Source organism: Pongo pygmaeus, chromosome 8, assembly GCF_028885625.2.
Source record: "Pongo pygmaeus isolate AG05252 chromosome 8, NHGRI_mPonPyg2-v2.0_pri, whole genome shotgun sequence".
Taxonomy (NCBI): Eukaryota; Metazoa; Chordata; class Mammalia; order Primates; family Hominidae; genus Pongo; species Pongo pygmaeus.
In genome coordinates, this window is record NC_072381.2 from 69,396,892 (window position 1) to 69,415,490 (window position 18,599).

The 18,599-nt window shown below is 38.3% G+C and overlaps 1 protein-coding gene across 2 annotated transcripts in view; it reads right to left on the bottom strand.

The window, feature by feature from the left end:
* Positions 1 to 1,994: 1,994 nt before the first annotated feature.
* The window catches only part of MCU (mitochondrial calcium uniporter), a 203,187-nt gene continuing 186,582 nt past the window's right edge, over positions 1,995 to 18,599 (bottom strand). The window contains exons 6-8 of one of the 2 annotated variants that reach the window (XM_054435583.2): positions 17,990 to 18,193; positions 5,279 to 5,395; positions 1,995 to 3,928 (exon numbers count right to left, since the gene is read on the bottom strand). In XM_054435583.2, the coding sequence (XP_054291558.1) occupies positions 3,851 to 3,928; positions 5,279 to 5,395; positions 17,990 to 18,193 (399 nt within the window). In that variant the 3' untranslated portion in view covers positions 1,995 to 3,850. Of the gene's footprint in view, positions 5,396 to 17,989; positions 18,194 to 18,599 lie in introns of both variants that reach the window. The other variant, XM_063670500.1, reaches the window with a different exon arrangement.

Consider the following 18,599-nt stretch of genomic DNA (forward strand, 5'->3'; position numbering starts at 1 on the left):
ATTTGACGAATCATGTAAGTGGAATCATACAGTAATTGTCCTTTTGCGACTAGCTTGATTCATTTAGCATGTGTCTTCAAGGCTCATCCTTGTTCTGGCATGTGACCGAATTCCATTCTTGTATGGCTGAATAATAATCGGTTGTGTGCACACACCGTGTTTTGTTTATCCATTCATTTGTTGGCGGACACTCAGGTTACTCCTACCTTTTGGCTATGGTGAATAACGCTGCTACGAACATGTGTGTACACGTCTGTTTGTCCCTACTTTCAATTCTTTTGGACATATGCCCAGAAGTGGAATTGCTGGATCATATGGTAATTGTTTCACTTTCTAAGGAGCCACCATAGGAACCATTTTTCACAGGAGATGAACCATTTTACATTCCCACCAGGAGTACCAAGGGTTGGTTCCAATTTCTCACCACCGTTTTATTTTCTGCTTTTTCTGATAATAGCCATTCTAATGGGTGTGAAGTGGTATTTCATGGTAGTTTTACCTTTCCTAAATTATTAGTGATGTTGAGCATCTTTTCATGTTTATCGGCCATTTATATATCTTCTTGGAGAACTGTCCAACTCCTTTGCCCATTTTTAAATCAGGTTTCCTTTGCTGTTGTTAGGTTCACTATACTTTAAGCTTGTCCTACCCATGGTTCGCAGGCCACATGCAGCCCAACACAAATTCGTAAACTTTCTTAAAACATTGAGGTTTTGTTGTGTTTTATCATCAGCTATCATTAGTGTTGGTGTGTTTTATGTGTGGCCCAAGACAATTCTTCTTCTTCCAGTATGGTGCAGGGAAGCCAAAAGATTGGATACTCCTGCTTTAAACTTCAAATTGTAAGCTCCTTAAAGGCAGGAATCATGTTTTCATTTTCCTTAAAAAACCTAACCAAAACAAACACAACCCTGCAAAGCTTAACAGAATGTGTGAAGTATGTAGATACCATTTGTTGAATGCAAAAAACGATTTAATATTTTCAACCTTGTAAGAGTTGAAGAAAGAAGAAACATGAGAAGTGGCTCAATAGTCAAAGACAGGTTTATTTTGGAGAATATTCTGGCTGATTTCGATCAGGAGCATCGGGTTTAGCGAGGGAGAGCTTATCGCAGGCTCGGAGTGTTTCTGGGTGGAGGAGAATTTTATTGCAAGGGTGGAGTGTCTGTTCGGAAGGGAGGTTATCTCGGGGCTGGGATGTCTCTGGTCAGAGGGGGCTTTATCTCAGGGTTGGAAAGTTTCTGATCTAAGGTGTCATTTATGGTTTATGGTCATGCTGACATTAGCCATTAGGCTGATGTTTTTTGGGCTGGATTTAGGCGGTTTTTAATTGGGAGAACTTAAAATGGCAGTGCTTGTCCAAGATGGCGATGCTCCTGCTCTGTCAAACCTTACCTTCTTACACCTTACATGGGGGTGAGGGTTGGCTGCATTAGGCTGCTGTAAGCTGCCAGAAGGCAGGACCACAGCTACAGAGGCTCTTTGAATAGCACCTCATATTGCACTCCAGCAACCAGATATTTAATACAAGTTTTTAAATATGCCTGTGGTGATCTTGGCAGCACGTGATATTTCCTGTTTGGCTACCACTGTAAATTTGATACAAACTCTGAAAATAATGAATACTTAATTTTGGTGCATCTTTGAACAATTTTCTTGAGTCCAGGAGCCCAGATCACTGGGCAATCCAGGTGATCTGATACCACGGAGATTTTTCCTGTCAATCAGGAGATGAGGATTCAGGCTCACTGAGACTGCGGTTGTAGAGGTCACTCAACCTCTTGGTGGCTCTGGAAAATTCGGAAAATACTGATTATCTTAGGTTCAGGAAGAATTAGTGAAATGCCTATTTTTGAAATATAGGCTTAAGGAAGCGAGCTTAATTTGATAATGATATTTTTATAAAAATGAATTTTAGAAGTAAAAAACTTCCAACCTAGAATCACAGGAAATGTAGTTTTTCTGGTTTTGTTTTAAAGAATGAGATACTATTGTTCAAAAATTGAATAAGTATTTATTGTTCCAGAAGGTACATTGCTTTTTATACATATTTCATAAATGATACAGGATTTTACACATGTTCAATAGTTTGCTATTTGTTTAAAGAACTTTTCTCCATGTCCTCCCTCCCTTGCTTCCCACACACCCCGAAAAGATTTGCTCATTGCACTCTGCTGTTTCTTCTTAAAAACCCTATGCATAAACAGGATAAATGGTTTAAAAATAATTCACACAACTTAACAAAAATAAATGAGGGAAGGAGCTGACGACTGAGGGTGGTGGAGGGAGAAGGAAGTGGGCGGAGGGTCAGGAAGTGGAGACATGCATCCTTTCATTCCATCATGCCAATGAAAGGGGTGGTGGCAGGAGTAGCAGCAGCAGCAATCCTGGCTGGCCTTCAACCTTTGCAAGGCACCTGGAGTCTGGGTTTGTCATTTAAAGTTTTTCTTTTCATACACAATGATCCCAAAGGAGGAAGAAAAAGAGAAAAAGTCCTTGCCACAATGAGGAAGGATGAATCACGTGAAAGAAAAGGCCAATCAGTGGTGTGGCAGCCCCCATCATCCTTTCCATCCTGCCCCTACAGCAGTTAAAAACAGGATATTAGACACAGATTCCTTTGACTCTTCAAGCGCAGATGTCATCTGGAAATATGGTAGAAAATGTTTTGACAAAGTGTAAGATTAATTCTCTTTCTCTCAATTTAAGATAAGAAAAAATAGGGTGAAGAGAGTGGGCTGAAGGAAGCCCTAGAAATGTATTCCTATATAAAGATAAATTGCACCCTTTGAGATCCACACACTGGATTTACAACTGAAGTTGTGGAGGTGGGAGGGCTCACAAACAGTGTGGAAGTGTGTGTCCTTCGAGATGAACAAAGCCTCCAGACAAGGCAGTGCCATCTGGCTGGCCTGGAATGCTGTCACACAAAGCAGATTAGCAATAAAATTATTCTGGTTGAAATGGCTACAGAGCCATGATTTTTAGCCAATTTGTAAACCTTACATCTTCCTGATTTGGTAGTACAGCTGAACACCCCCCTTCCCTCTGATTTGTGTTGTGGAGGGAGAGGGGATTATCAATAGATAAGTATATAAAGGAGGGCAATTTTTCCTCCTATGAAAGACTAATTAATAAAACAAAACAAAACAAAACCAACAACCTCATGCAGCGTTGCCAATGATTTTTAGACACTGATCCAGAGCACTGGGATATATAGACATTTAAGAAGGTATTAAGAGATAATCTAAAGTATCAATTATTAAACAGTTGTAAGTTGGTTCCAATTATCAAATGGAAAAAATGAGTGTAGCCAAGAGGTACAGGTAGGTGGTCAGTAAAGGGATGCAGGAGGGAGAGATTCCTGGTAACTCTGCAGAGACTGGGTCCAATTTAAAATAAATGCTAATGATATTTTAGCATATCATGAGAATTTGCTTTTCTGGTATATTTATTTACTCCTATGTCAAAAATAGGGACAGTTAAATTAAAAACAAATAGAGTCGAGTGGGGTGCTGGTGTGTTACTCTTTTGCTGACTCTGCAAAGAAGATGCAAGAAACGAACACCCCCAGCATTGTTTTCTCTTTATGAATCTCTCAACTATATAACTGCATCATTTTCATCCAGAAACTGAGATACTTGGTTAAGACAATATTCACTAAGCCCTTTGAGCTTATATTCCACAATGCCTGATCCTCAGTTTTTAACATTCCCTTCTTCCCTCAGATCCTTTCTGTTTTTGTTTTATAATTAAACCCCCCACATGGCTCCCAGCTTCCACCTGCAATGCTTTAATTAAAAAGGCAAACAGGTGTTCCTTCTGCCAGGATTCAGAGGCTTTTTGCAGATCAATCTTTTTCACCAATTTGTCGGAGAGGCAGATGTACTTGTAATGGGTCTCTCAGTCTCTTAAGGTCCATTTCTGCCTAAAATAGAAAGAAAAGGTGAGAAAACTGGCTAGTGAAGCTTTCAATGATATTACTGTCTACCAAGAAAATGAAACTGTTCTCCATTACTATAAGTCAGAGAGATCATCTCAATAACTCTCAAAATAAGAGTGCCTTGAAACACAAAGCATTTTAACTCACGGCATAGGACAACAAAGGGTGAATCCAAAATGTGTGCTGTCCTTGGCAGTTTCAGCCCTCAACAAAGCCTCCAGAAAAAGCAGTGCTATCAACAGGGTAGGACTCAGAGGCTAAGAATGTAAGGAGCATCTGAGACATACATCTTGATGGTGTTTCTCCATTGAGAAGCCCTTTCACAAGGGCTAACAGCCAGAACTTTATGCTACTCAAGATTTTAGTTATTTATCCAGTATCTGTTTAAGTTTTTACTTAGCCAGTGAATTTTAGAACAGCGTGTGTAGTCAACTGTAGTACTTTCAAAACTCACACATGCTTGGACTTCACCCAGGAGGAGTTGGACTAACGAGCAAGCCTAGGGTGAGACTGAAGCATCTGTACTTTCAACAGCTCCAAGCATGATTCTGATGTATTCCTTCCAGTTTAGAATCACCGTACATAGCAAAGGAAGACAGAACTCCACTTAGGCCAAAGCAGGAAGATGGATTAAGCCTATTCAAAGCACAACCCTATCATCAAGAAGAGACAGGAAAGGCAGAGAAGAGCAACTAAACATTAAAGAGGATGGAAAAGCTTCTAGAGATTGCTGAAAAATCTCTAAAGTCACAAAGACTACACAGAAAAGGAATGAGGGTTTATTCACCAAAATCAAAGATAACAGAGTGAGGGAGGCACATAAGAGGTAGCTTTTATGAAAAATAAAATATATCAATCTTTTCCAAGCATCTTCTAGTTTAATAATCTCTAACCTGTCCCTGGCAAAGATCTCTAGCAGTCTTTCCCTCTTACCTGGGTTTTACTTTTCCCCACTGCTACCACACATTTATGTGAAAAATCTTAGATCAATTATTATAGAAATAATCAAAAAGCAGAGGGAAAAGTAGAAACAGACAACTACAAAGAAATAAAATGAAAAGAAAAAAAAAGTAAAAGTAGGCCTAAAAATGTCAATGTGCTGGTGTTAACAGGATGGAGCGGACACACCATCTTCTCACTTGCTTTTTATAAAACTTTCTAGAGAAATGTCCATGCCTAAAATAGTTACCGTAATCAACTGAGGAATAATTTATACAGGAAGAAGAGGGTTGGAACATTCTTTCAGTTTACTCATTTGAAGAACCGTGGCTGTGGATAATTATAATAACCATGCAAGATGGGGCTGGGATTTATTTTAATTTTTGTAAAACTTACCTGAGCAATTGCATCCTTGAGTTGATTGTATTTCTCTAGGTCAAAACGTGACTTTTTGGCTCCTTTATGGAAAAATAATAAGTATTGTCTGTCTCTGGCTTCTGGATAAACATACTCCTAAAAAAATGAAGAAATGGAATTATCAGTCCTTAGCATACTATCTTTACAAAATATTTACTAACTGCTGCTTAGATTAATACATATGTATGCGTGTGTGCTGACATGTGCTGTGTTAAGTATTTAATTACCACCTGAACATTTCTACTGTGAAACATACAGAACAGTACACACAAAATGTACATCACAGTGAATCATCACACAATGAACATGCTACTCATCACCAGGTTTTATAAAAATAGAACTCTGCCAACAATCCAAAACTCCCTCTTGCCCCTTCCCAATTACTCATATCTCTTTTCCCCAAAGTAATCACTCTCTTGACTTTTATGGTAATTGTTTTCTTGCTTTCTTTATAACTTACCTCCTTAAGCATGTATTCCTAAGTTCCACAACTTAGTTTTACCTGTTTTATGAATTTTATGAAGATGGAGTCATACAGTATATATTTATATGGCTACCTTCACTCAATATTAGGTTTGTGAAATTCACCTTTTGTGTGTAGCTGTAGTCTATTCATTTCCATTATACTATATTGTATGGCTTCATCATAGTTTATTTAACCATTCTACTATTGATAAGCTTTTGGGTTGTTTCGGTTCTTACTAATAATGCTGCCAAAAACATTTCTGGATTTATCTCTTCTGCTGGAGATATACCTAGGAGTGGAAATCTTAGATCACAGGGTATCCATGTGTTCAAATGTAAGCAGTGATGATAAACAGTTTCCAAAATGGTTGTACCAATTATACGTCTATAAGCAGGATTATGAGGTACCACCATTTCACATCCTTGCCAATACTTGATATTGCCAGTTTAAAAGACGTTAGCCATTCTGCTGTGTATGCAATATTGTCTTATTTAAAAAAAGCTTTATTGAGATATAATTCACATACCATACAATTCACTCAAAGTATAATGCTCAGTGGTTTATAATATAGTCACAGAGTTGTACAATCATTACTACAATTTTAGAAAATTTTCATCACCCCAAAAAAGAACTCCATACCTTGTGACAGTCAAGTCTCCTCTCCCCTCAAACCCCCAGTTCTAGGCAGCTACTAATCTTTCTTCTGCCTCTGTAATTTGTCTATTCTGGACATTTCATATAAGTGGAATCATACAATATGTGGCCTTTTGTGTCTGGCTTCTTTCACTTAGCATAACATTTTCAAGGTTCATCCATTTGTGGCAATGTATCAGTATTTCATTTCTTTTTATTGCCAAATAACATTCCATTAATAGTTATCGGGGAACCTGCCCCGATAGTCACGTGGGTTCTTTTCTATTTTTCCTAAGCGTTGGCCGGTTTGAGAAATAAAGGGACAGAGTACAGAAGAAATTTTAAAGCTGGGTGTCCGGGGGAGACATCACATGTCAGTAGGTTCTGTGATGCCCCACAAGCCGCAAAACCAGCAAGTTTTTACTAGGGACTTTCAAAAGGGGAGGGAGTGTACGAATAGGTTGTGGGTCACACAGATCACGTGCTTCACAAGGTAATAGAATATCACAAGGCAAATGGAGGCAGGGTGAGATCACAGGACCACAGGACCGGGGCGAAATTAAAATTGCTAATGAAGTTTCAGGCACTAATGTCATTGATAACATCTTATCAGGAGACAGGGTTTGAGAGCAACTGGTCTGACCAAAATTTATTAGGTGGGAATTTCCTCTTCCTAATAAGCTTGGGAGTGCTATGGGAGACTGGGGTTTATTTCATCCCTACAGTTTCGACCACAGAAGACGGCCACACCCAAGGGTGCCATTTTAGAGACCCATCCTCAGGGGTGCATTCTCTTTCTCAGGGATGTTCCTTGCTGAGAAAAAGAAATTCAGTGATATTTCTCCCATTTGCTTTTGAAAGAAGAGAAATATGGCTCTGTTCCACCCGGCTCACCGGCGGTCAGAGTTTAAGGTTATCTCTCTTATTCCCTGAACAATTGCTGTTATCCTGTTCTTTTTTCAAGGTGCCCAGATTTCATATTGTTCAAACACACATGCTCTACAATTTGTGCAGTTAATGCAATTATCACAGGGTCCTAAGGTGACATACATCCTCCTCAGCTGACAGGATTAAGAGACTAAAGTAAAGACAGGCAGAGGAAATCACAAGGGTATTGATTGGGGAAGTGATAAGTGTCCATGAAATCTTCACAATTTGTGTTTAGAGACCGCAGTAAAGACAGGCATAAGAAATTATAAAAGTATTAATTTGGGGAAATAATAAATGTCCATGAAATCTTCACAATCCAAGTTCTTCTGCCATGGCTTCAGCCGGTCCCTCCGTTTGGGGTCCCTGACTTCCCACAACAATAGTTATGCCACATTTTATTTATCCATTCCTCAGTTGATAGCATTTGGGTTGTTTCCACGTTGGGGCTATTATGTACAATCCTGCTGTGAACACTTGTGTACAAGTTTTTGTGTGGATGTACGTTTTCATTTCTCTTGGAGATCCACAGCATTTTCCTGATCACTAAGAGGCTGAGGCCTTTCCATTTAATCTATTATTGGCCATTTGCATATCTTCTATTAGAAGTGCCTGTTCAGATCTCTTGCCATTTTTTCTAGTGGATTCTGTCACTTTCTTACTGATTTGTAGAATTTGTTTATATATTCTGGATATAGATCCTTTGTAGGGTATACATACTGCAAGTATCTCCTTCCAGCTTATTTACCCTCTTCATGGTGTTCTTTAATAAACAGATATTAATTTAATGTAGTCTAATTTATCATTCTCTTTTGTGAGATGGGATCTTGCTATGCTGGCTGGCCTCAAACTCCTGGGTTCAAGTGATCCTCCCATTTCAGCCTCCCAAGTAGCTGTGATTACAGGCATACACCACAGTGCCTGGCTTACTTTATCACTCTTATCCTGTCTGGTTAGTGCTTTTCATTCCGTGTAAGAAATCATTCTTTATTCTATAGTCATTAAGATATTCTCTTATAGGAGCTTTATTACATTACCTATCACATTTAGATCTACAATCCACCTGGAATTTATTTTTGTTTATACTATAAAATGGGGTTATTTCATTTTTTAATATAGGTATTTAATTGTCCTAGCACCACTTATTGAAAAAGACTCTCCTTTCTTTGTAGGGCCATCTTTTTTGTTTATTTATTTTTGAGTCTCACTCTGCGATCATAGCTCACTGCAGCCTCAAACTCCTGGGCTCAAGCAATCCTCCTACCCTGGCCTCCTGAGTAGCTGGTACCTACAGGTGCATGACACCACACTCAACTAATTAAAAAATTTTTTTTTAGCTATTGGGTCTCACTATGTTGTCCAGGCTGGTCGTGAACTCCTGGCCTCAAGTGATTCTCCCACCTTGGCCTCCCAAAGCGCTGGGATTACAGGCATGACCCATCACGCCTGGCCTGCCATCTTCTTAAAATCAAAAGTTCATTTATACTGGGTCTGTTTCTATACTCTTCTATTCTATAGGTCTGTCCTTGTGCCACTGTTATTGAAGTGTTATAACTAAAGCTGTAGTCTTCATATCTAATAGAGGATTTGCTCTTACCCAGTTTTTCTTCAAGAGTTTATTAGCTTTTCTTAGTCTTTTACATTTTCATATCGTTTTAGAAGCAGTCTATTCAAATCTCTTCCCCAATCCCCAAATCTGCTGGGTTTTTGACTAACTGGGATTGCACTGAATCTAATGGATCAGTTGGGTAGAACTGACATTTTTGGATAGAGTCTTATACATTTTTTATACATATATTTCTAGGGTTTTCCCCCCTGCTTTGCCTTCTACGTGTGGTCTATGTATTTTTAAAAGTAATTTTAAGGTGCAGCTTTAAATATTTTCATTTTCTAACCATTTGTTGCTAGCATATAGATACGCAATTGATTTACATACATTGATCTTGTATCCAATAACCTTATGAAACTCACTTATGGATCCTAACCAATTATCTGTACATTTCTTCTGTATTTTTTCATGTACAAAATCTGTGTCAGTTTTCTTTCTTTCCAATCTTTATATCTTTCATATTCTGTTCTTGCCTTCTGCACTGGCTAGGGCCTCCTCTTCAAAGGTGAATAGGAGCGGTACTTCTACCTTATTCCCAGACAATGAAGGAATATTAGAACATTTTAAGTCTATTTACCTGCTCCAGACATATATGTCATTGTTGTTGCACATTTAATTTTATTTATTTATTTATTTTTGAGACAGAGTCTCGCTCTGTCACCCAGGCTGGAGTGCAGTGGCGTGATCTCGGTTCATTGCAACCTCCATCTCCTGGGTTCAAGCGATTCTCATGCCTCAACCTCCCCAGTAGTTGGAATTACAGGTGTGTGCCACCATGCCCAGCTGATTTTTTTGTATTTTTAATAAAGACAGGGTTTTGCCATGTTGGCCAGGCTGGTCTCAAACTCCTGACCTCAAATGATCTGCCCGCCTCAGCCTCCCAAAGTGCTGGGATTACAGGCAGGAACTACTTATGCCCGGCTTGTTGTTGCATATTTTAATTCTCTCTATATTTTAAATTTCATAAGAGTTTATTATAATTGTTTATACATTTAATATTAGTTTAGACTCATCACTCACAGGTTTACCATTTTTGTTGCTCTTTATTCCTTTCTGCTTTTCTGACTTTTCATGTGTGATAATCTTTCTTCTGCCCAAAGAACATCTTTCAGTATCTCCTTTAGTGCAGATCTGATGGTGACACATTCTCTGTCTGAAAATGTCTTTATTTTGGAAAGATATCTTTTGCTGAATATAGAAGTCTAAGATGACAGTTATTTTCTTTCTAGAAATTGAAGATACTATCCCATTGTCTTTGGCTTTCATTGCTGCTATTGAGAAGTCAGCATTCAGTCTAACAGGGACTCCTTTGAAGGCAAACTTTTTTCTCTCTTTGGCTGCTTTTAAGATTTTTCCACTTGGTTTTGGCTTTTGAAGTTTTACTACCAGTATATCTCAATGGAAATTTCCTTTTTTATTTTTATTTTATTTTTTTGATACAGAGTCTCGCTCTATTACCCAGGCTGGAGTGCAGTGGTGTGATCTCAGTTCACTGCAACCTCCGTCTCTCAGGTTCAAGCGATCCTCATGCCTCAGCCTCCCGAGTAGCTGGGATTACAGATGTGTGCCACCATGCCCAGCTAATTTTTGTATTTTTAGTAGAGAAGAGGTTTCGCCATGTTGGCCAGGCTGGTCTCAAACCCTTGGCTTCAAGTGATCCACCCACCTCGGGCTCCCAAAGTGCTGGGATTACAGGTGTGAGCCACTGTGCCCAGTCAGATTTCCTTTTTTATATTGGCTGGTATTGGTTGGGATTCTTAAATCTGTAAATGGATGTCTTTCATCATTTTGGAAAATTCTCAGCCATTAACTCTTTATTTAAATATTGTTTCTTCCCATCCTCTTTCTCTTCTCCTTCTGAGACTCCAATAAAATTAAATACATATTAGCCCTTTCCACTGTATACTGTGTCTCTTACCCTTTCCTATATTTTACACTTACTGTATCTGCACACTTCATTTTGAATAGTTTCTTGTGCCTTACTCAAGGTCACTATTTCTGTCTTTTGTTATGTCTAATCTGCTATTAAACCCATCCATTATATTTCATTTCTAAAATTTTTCAATGGGTTCTTTAAAAAAAAAAAATCAAGTTATCTGCCAATATTCTCAACCTTGTTGTTTATCTCCCTGAATATAGTAAGTATAATTATTTTAAAGGCTATGTCTGATAATACCAATATCTGGAGTCCTTGTGTCTGTTTGTAATGTCTATTGTTTCTGTAGGTATTGTGTATCTGCTTATTTTTATTGTATGTCTAATTTAATATTTGCAAAACTGGCCAGGCATGGTGGCTCATGCCTGTAATCCAGCACTTTGGGAGGCCGAGGCAGGCAGATCGCTTGAGCCCAGGAGTTTGAGACCAGTCAAGAGTGACATGGAGAAACCACAGCTCTACAAAAAATGCCAAAAAAACCTAGCTGGGCATGGCGGCATGTGCTTGTAGTCCCAGCTACTCAGGAAGCTAAGAGGGAGGGCTGCTTGAGCCTGGGAGTATGAGGCTGCACTGAGCCTTGATTGTGCCACTGTACTCCAACTTGGGCAACAGTGTGGGACTCTGTCTCAAAAAAAAAAAAGCAAAATTATTTGTAGAAATAATTTAAGGTTTAGAATGTTATCTCCTCCCAGGGATGATTTATGTTTGCTTCTGCATGAAACCTGTGAGCATCAGCACTCGGGGATTACCAGTATTCCAGGACTACCTCAATCTAATTTACAGGATTGAGATCAATGAAAGATGAGCTACAGTACCTGAAAGAGCCTATAATAGGTTAATCCTTATTCTACAATGGTAGCCTTTACAGGTTCCAAATCAAAGCAAGATGGTTTCTGTTTCACCTACTTTAGTGATCATTAGACACCAATCTCTAAGGCTTTGGTTCCTCTAGGCTAACAAGTGTGGCTCAGCTTCTTGGCCTCTCCACTATACCCTCCTCAATTAGCATAAATCCCCAGAGGAAAAAGCACACCTAAATACTAGTCTCATCTTCCTGGAACTCCTCTTATTTAGACCCTTACCTAGCAATTTTTGCTATTTTGTTAGTTCTCTAGTATCTTTAAACAGATGTGTATTATGTTTTGTCTAACAATTCTAACTTTTCTTAGTGGAAGGACTGGTTGATTGCCTAGTATGCCACAACTAGAACCAGAGTAAATATTTAGTTATTGATGATGATAGATAATAGATATTGGATGACTGATAGCTAAAGGGTTTGTGGAAGCCTTTTTAAAATGAATAAAACAGAGGTCTGAATCAACTGAAGGGATAATTAGTGGATTAAGAACTTGAGGGAAAGCCCTCTACATTCATTTAACATGCTGCTACTAGGCTATTCACCTATGTTTGCTTAGGATGTAAATATACACACTAAGTTTATTCAAATCTATTCTGTGCTTCCTCTTTTGGGCAACAATCATTTACTGAGCAACTATGTGCTAGACTCTACTCTAAAATTTCTGTGATTTGGGCTAAGTGCAGTGGCTCATGCCTGTAATCCTAGTATTTTGAGAGGCTGAGGCGAAGGATCACTGGAGCTCAGGAGTTTGAGACCAGCCTGGGCAATGTAGGGAAACCCTGTCTACAAAATATTTAAAAAATTAGCTGGGCATGGTGGCACATGCCTATGGTCTCAGGTACTCATGAGGCTGAAGTGGGAGAATTGCTTGGATCTGGGAGGTAGATGCTTCAGTGAGCTGTGATTATGCCACTGCATTCTAGCCTGGGAGACAGAGTAAAACCCTGTCTCAAAAAAAAAAAATTATGATTTGATATTAAGTGAGAAAAGATGCAGACAGTTTCGTTAGGAAAGAAAGTCAGAGAGGGAGAGGTTAAAAACACAGGGAACACAAAAAAGAAACTGGAATAAGATACTAGGAGGAAGGAATGGGACTAAGAACATGTGGAGGGGCTAGCCCTAAATAGGAAAATGCCACCTCTTCTTGGAATTTGATGGAAATAGTGTAAAATCCAGTACAGATATAGTTGCATTTACAGTTTTAAGAATTAGAAAGCTTCTAACTGTTAACTTCAATCTTCTAGGAGAAGGTTAAGGGTGGGATGGGGATCTTGATGTGAAGTCTTAGAATAACTACTACGGGAATATGAGGGAAGAAAATATGATTAAAAACACAAGCAGTGGCCCATTCTACACTATGACATGATTTTTCTCTAGTAATATTTAATAGCCTAGATATAGATAGGATAAAGGGCTAGATTAATCCAATATTAGGAGTTTATAGGGTACATACTGTAAAAGACAAAAGGGCAGGGATGGTAGGATACTAAGAAGAGAATGGCAACACAGTTTAAATTGGATAGAAAAGGAAGTGATACAGGAGGAAGGTGATAGTAAAAAGTTAAGGGAAAGATGCCAGTAGCTTAAAGGTCTGGATGAGGTCAAAGGAGTGAGTGAGTGAATAAAAGGTCTAGAAAGAAAATAAATTATCAGAAATTAACATACTAATTTATATTATAAGTGGGACAGTTCTAGGAAAGAAGGCCCTGAACAGCCATTGAAGTGGTTTGCTGGAGTACAATATAAATGACGGTTATTGGAATTGAGGAGGTAAAGGGTATTAAAGGCTAGGTCATTATTTATCAACACTTTTTTCATTATTGCCCCCCTAAGTAGCTTTTTAAGGCATTTTTTCCTGATTACTCCTCCTTCCCACAGGAGGTTTAATATACTGTTTATCTGTTTATGCATTATAATATGTAATACATTTTTACTCCCCAAGAATCAATGCTCACTCCCACGAGGCAACATCATCCCTGTCATTGAAAAGGCATGGGCCAGATGGTGGGATGGCTGGTCCACCTGCACGCTGACACAGCTCCCACAGGCAAGTCTGACTGCCCAGCTCCTTTTCCACATAGTAGAAATCAGTACTCAGGTTCTACTGAAATATTAATCAGCAAAACTCAATATTCCATTTGATTTTATGATTTCAAGGAGCTTGCCATCTTAAAAAGATTCTTTGGAACTTAACATACTATTGGGATATATTTAGACTGTTAACAAGTACAGCAACTCATAGTAACAGCAGTTTAGAAGAGTTTAAATGCCATTGAACAGGCATTTGCTTCAGAGGTATTAAGATGGATATGTTAGTAAAAATATTTAATATGAAAACTATTTACATTTTATTTGGTCACTGTTTTCCTATTCATAAGTGAATAGTGACTAAATTATTTACTACTGCTATTTTGCAACTTGTCACTTGGGGGCAGCAAGACTATTTTGGGAATCAGAATGGAGCATTTAACTAGTAGGACAGGTAGGGCATTAAAGATTCTACAGCATAATAAGAAGGGAGAAAGTGGTAACACTGTATTCAAGTCTAATACAGAAAACATGTACAAAACAGCTTTTTGTAAGAATTATTTCCCCAATATATTTTTATTTCTATTCTATATCTATTGTAATTATAGTTTTCAAAAGTTACTCCTCATAAATGAAGTCAACAGAAGGCAGCATAATTGAGTGGAAAGTGAGCAGCCTACAGAGCCACACAAATCTGGATTCAATTCCTCGTCCTACAGTGTACTAGATATAATGTTTGGGCAGATTACTTATCCTCTTGGAGACTCAGTTTCCTCATCTATGGAATGGGGATATATTAATACTTATAGGGTTGAGGTTAAACATATGAATAGATGTACTTATGTTACTAGATGTAAAATGCTTGACATATAATTAGGCTTAGCAAAACGTACTTAATAGTAATGACCAAGCAAAAGGTATGGGTATCTCACAGTGGAAAGAATGCTTCACCTCTTCAGTAATCAAGGAAATGCAAAGTCCACAAGGAAATACCACTATTTTGTACCCAATTAATCGGCAAGAGATATATCAAGGGCGATCTTTAGATTCAAGGTATAACTAGAAAAATATTAGTGTTTGGCTGAAAACATGGCTGTTATCCATGCCCAGAGCTGTGATCAGATAAGAATGATGTGACTGTTCAGTTCTGTTCACAGTGACTAGTATGAGCCAGACATGCTATTAGGTGCTAAAAAGTCTGGGCAAGCAATTGTAGGACATAAAACAGTTTACTTTCTTCTCTATTAGACACATTTGGGAGGCCAAGAAAAGTTAAATAACATTCTTGTGCTATCATTTCCCCAAACACAAATAGGCTGTGACCACTAATCTAACAACAGAAAGAAAATGCATATGTTCAATAGCAGCCATACTAAATATGAGATACAACTCTCAGCTTTCTTCTGATAACTAAGAAAACAGAAAAAGTTTTTCCTATGTCTCAGGTATTTCAAATATTTGATATTAAAGGGAGTGCTAGGTTGGATCTACGATGGTGTATTATAATAGTAACTGAAAGTAATGATAAATCTTCATACTTCCTAAAGTGACACTGGAATTCCAAGATATTTAAAACGGCACTGACAATAAAAATTAGTTCTAGATACTGGTATTCAATAAAGGAGCCTCAGTTGATAAAGAATAAATCAATGCTACCCTGAACCACGTACACATTTGATGCATTCCCTATCAAAATACCAATTATACTCTTCACAGAAATAGGAAAAAAATTCTAAAAATTATGCAGAACCAGAAAAAACCTTGAATAGCCAGAGCAATCCTGAGCAAAAAGAACAAAGCTAGAGGCATCATACTGATGTCAAAATTTACTACAAAGCTACAGTAAGCAAAATAGCATGGTACTGGCATAAAAACAGACACATAGACCAATGAAACAGAATAGAGAATCCAGATATCAATCCAAGCATTTATAGCCAATCATCTTTGACAAAGGCACCACGAACCCACAATGGGGAAAAGGCAATCTTTTAAATAAATGGTGCTGGGAAAACTAGATAACCATATGCCAAAGAATGAAAGTAGATCCCCCCCTCTCTCCATACAAAAAACCAAATCAAAGTGTATTAAAGACTTCAATCTAAGACCTGAACTATGAAACTACTAGAAGAAAACATTGGGGAAACCTTCCAGACATTGGTCTGGGCAAAGATTTTTTGGTAAGACCTCAAAAAGCACAGGCAACACAAGTCAAAATAGACAGATGGGATCATATCAAACTAAAAAGCTCTTGTACGGCAAAGGAAACGATCAGCAGAGTGAGGAGACAACCTACAGAACTGGGAGAAAACATTTGCAAAAGCTATTCATATGACACAGGATTTATATCAAAATATACAAGGAACTCAAACAACTCAATAGCAAAACAATAAACTATCCAATTAAAATAAGGACAAAAGATCTGAATAGACATTTCTCAAAAGAAGACATACAAATGACTAATAGGTATATGAGGAAATGCTCAGAATCACTAATCATCAGGGAATACAAATCAAAACCACAATGAAGGTGGGGCGCAGTCGTTCACGCCTGTAATCCCAGCACTTTGGGAGGCTGAGGCGGGTGGATCACGAGGTCAGGAGACCATCCTGGCTAACACGGTGACACCCCGTCTCTACTAAAATTACAAAAAATTAGCCAGGCGTGGTGGCGGGCGTCTGTAGTCCCAGCTATTCAGGAGGCTGAGGCAGGAGAATGGTGTGAATCCAGGAGGCGGAGCTTGCAGTGAGCCAAGATCACGCCACTGCACTCCAGCCTGGGCAATAGAGCAAGACGCCATCTCAAAAAAAAAAAAAAACCCCAAAAACAAAAAAACAAAAACAAATAAAAAAACCCACAATGAAATATCATCTCATTCCAGTTAAAATGGCTATAATAAAAAAGAAAAAGAATATCAAATGCTGGTGAGGATGTGGAGAAATGCTGGGAATGTAAATTAGTATAGCCATTATGGAAAACAGTAGGGAGCCTCCTCAAAAAAAGTAAAAATAGAAATATCATACAATCAATCTGGCAATCTCACTAGTGGGCATATATCCAAAGGAAAGGAAATCAGTATGTTAAAGCGATATCTGCACTCCCATGTTTACTGCAGCACTATTCACAATAGCTAAGATACAGAATCAACCTAAGTGCCCATCCAGGGATGAATGGATAAAGAAAATGTGGTATATATACACAATGGAATACTACTTAGCCATAAAATGTATGATATCCTGTCCTTTGCAGCAACATGGATAAGGCTGGAGGACATTATGTTTAATGAAATAGGCCAGGGACAGAAAGACAAGTACCACATGTTCTCACTCATATGTGGGAGCTAAAAAAGCTGATCCCATAGAAGTTGAACCCACAGAAGTAGAGAGGAGAATAATGCTTACCAGAGGCTGGGAAGGGTAGAGGAAAGAAGGGGATAGGGAAAAGTTAGTTAATGGTACAAAATTACAGTTAGATAGGAGGAATAAGCTCTAGTGTTCAATAGTTAACAATAATTTATTGGATATTTCAAAATAGCTAGAAGAAAGGATTTGGAATGTCCCCAATAAAAAAAAAAATAATACATGTTTGAGGTAGATATGCCATTTACTCTGATTTGCTCATTACACATGTATATGTTGTATACATGCACAGACACCTTCAAAATATGTACAATTATTATGTATCAATAAAAAAAGAATAGACTTGAGTATTAAGTATCTAATTCTCAGCTCTCTTCCATAATGGAAACAACACCACCACCACCTTTCCTTTCAACATACTTAGGAGGATTTCTGAGTTTAGTTTAAGTATTTGATTAGTTATCACCAATTCTCCATTCCAAAAACTCAATAAACATAAAAAGCATGGGACTTTTCCCACAGTAGATAAAAAGCCAAGCAACACAGCTGAACAGGTTATCCTACAGCTGACCACTCTGCTCCTTTGTCCACTTATTCTATACCTTACTGTAGTATATTTTTCTGAATTTAATGGTTTACATGGCTCTCTTAACAGTTTGTGAGCTCCATGAGGGTGGAAGTCATGTCTTATATCTACCTTTCCATCTACAGCACTTGCTTAGAATATTGCCTAATACACAAGTGGCACACGTGTGTGTATGTGTAAAGGATGAGTACTTAAAGAAAACTGGCCTTAGAAGATGAGAAAAAAGAACTCTTTTGACAATCAAAACTTTATTACTATCTCATAAAAAGTTACTTGAAGAGAATTCTTACCTGGCGTGTCATTACAAAATATGCATACATTGCCATGGCACTTCCATAAGTGATGAAGTATGTTACTGGCTCCATGATGTCCCAGGAATATTCCCACCAGGTAAGCCGGGCCAAAATGCCAAACTGTGTGGCCATGTAGGCAAGGCCACCCCATAGCACCAAAGTGGTCCTCTTCTCAGCTTTTCTGCTAATCTCAATTCGTACCTATTGGGCACACATAATCATAAAGCATTTTGAGATAAAACCAATTTAAAAAGGCTTAAACTGTTCTATGTTCACTAAAGAAACAGGGCTCATAATCAAGACACAAGTCTCGATTCTAGTAAATATAGCTTGTCTTCCTAAATATTATCTGCAGTTTTCACTGAATAAAATATCTTAGGCCAGGTGCAGTGGCTCACATCTGTAATCTCAGCATTTTGGTAGGCCAAGGCGGGCAGCTTGCTTGAGCCCAGGAGTTCAAGACCAGCCTAGGCAACATGGTGAAATCCTATCTCTACAAAAAATACAAAAATTAGCAGGGCATGGTGGCACATCCCTGTAGTCCCAGCTATCGGGAGGCTGGGGTGGGTGAATTGCTTGAGCCCAGGAACTGGAGGATGCAGTGAGC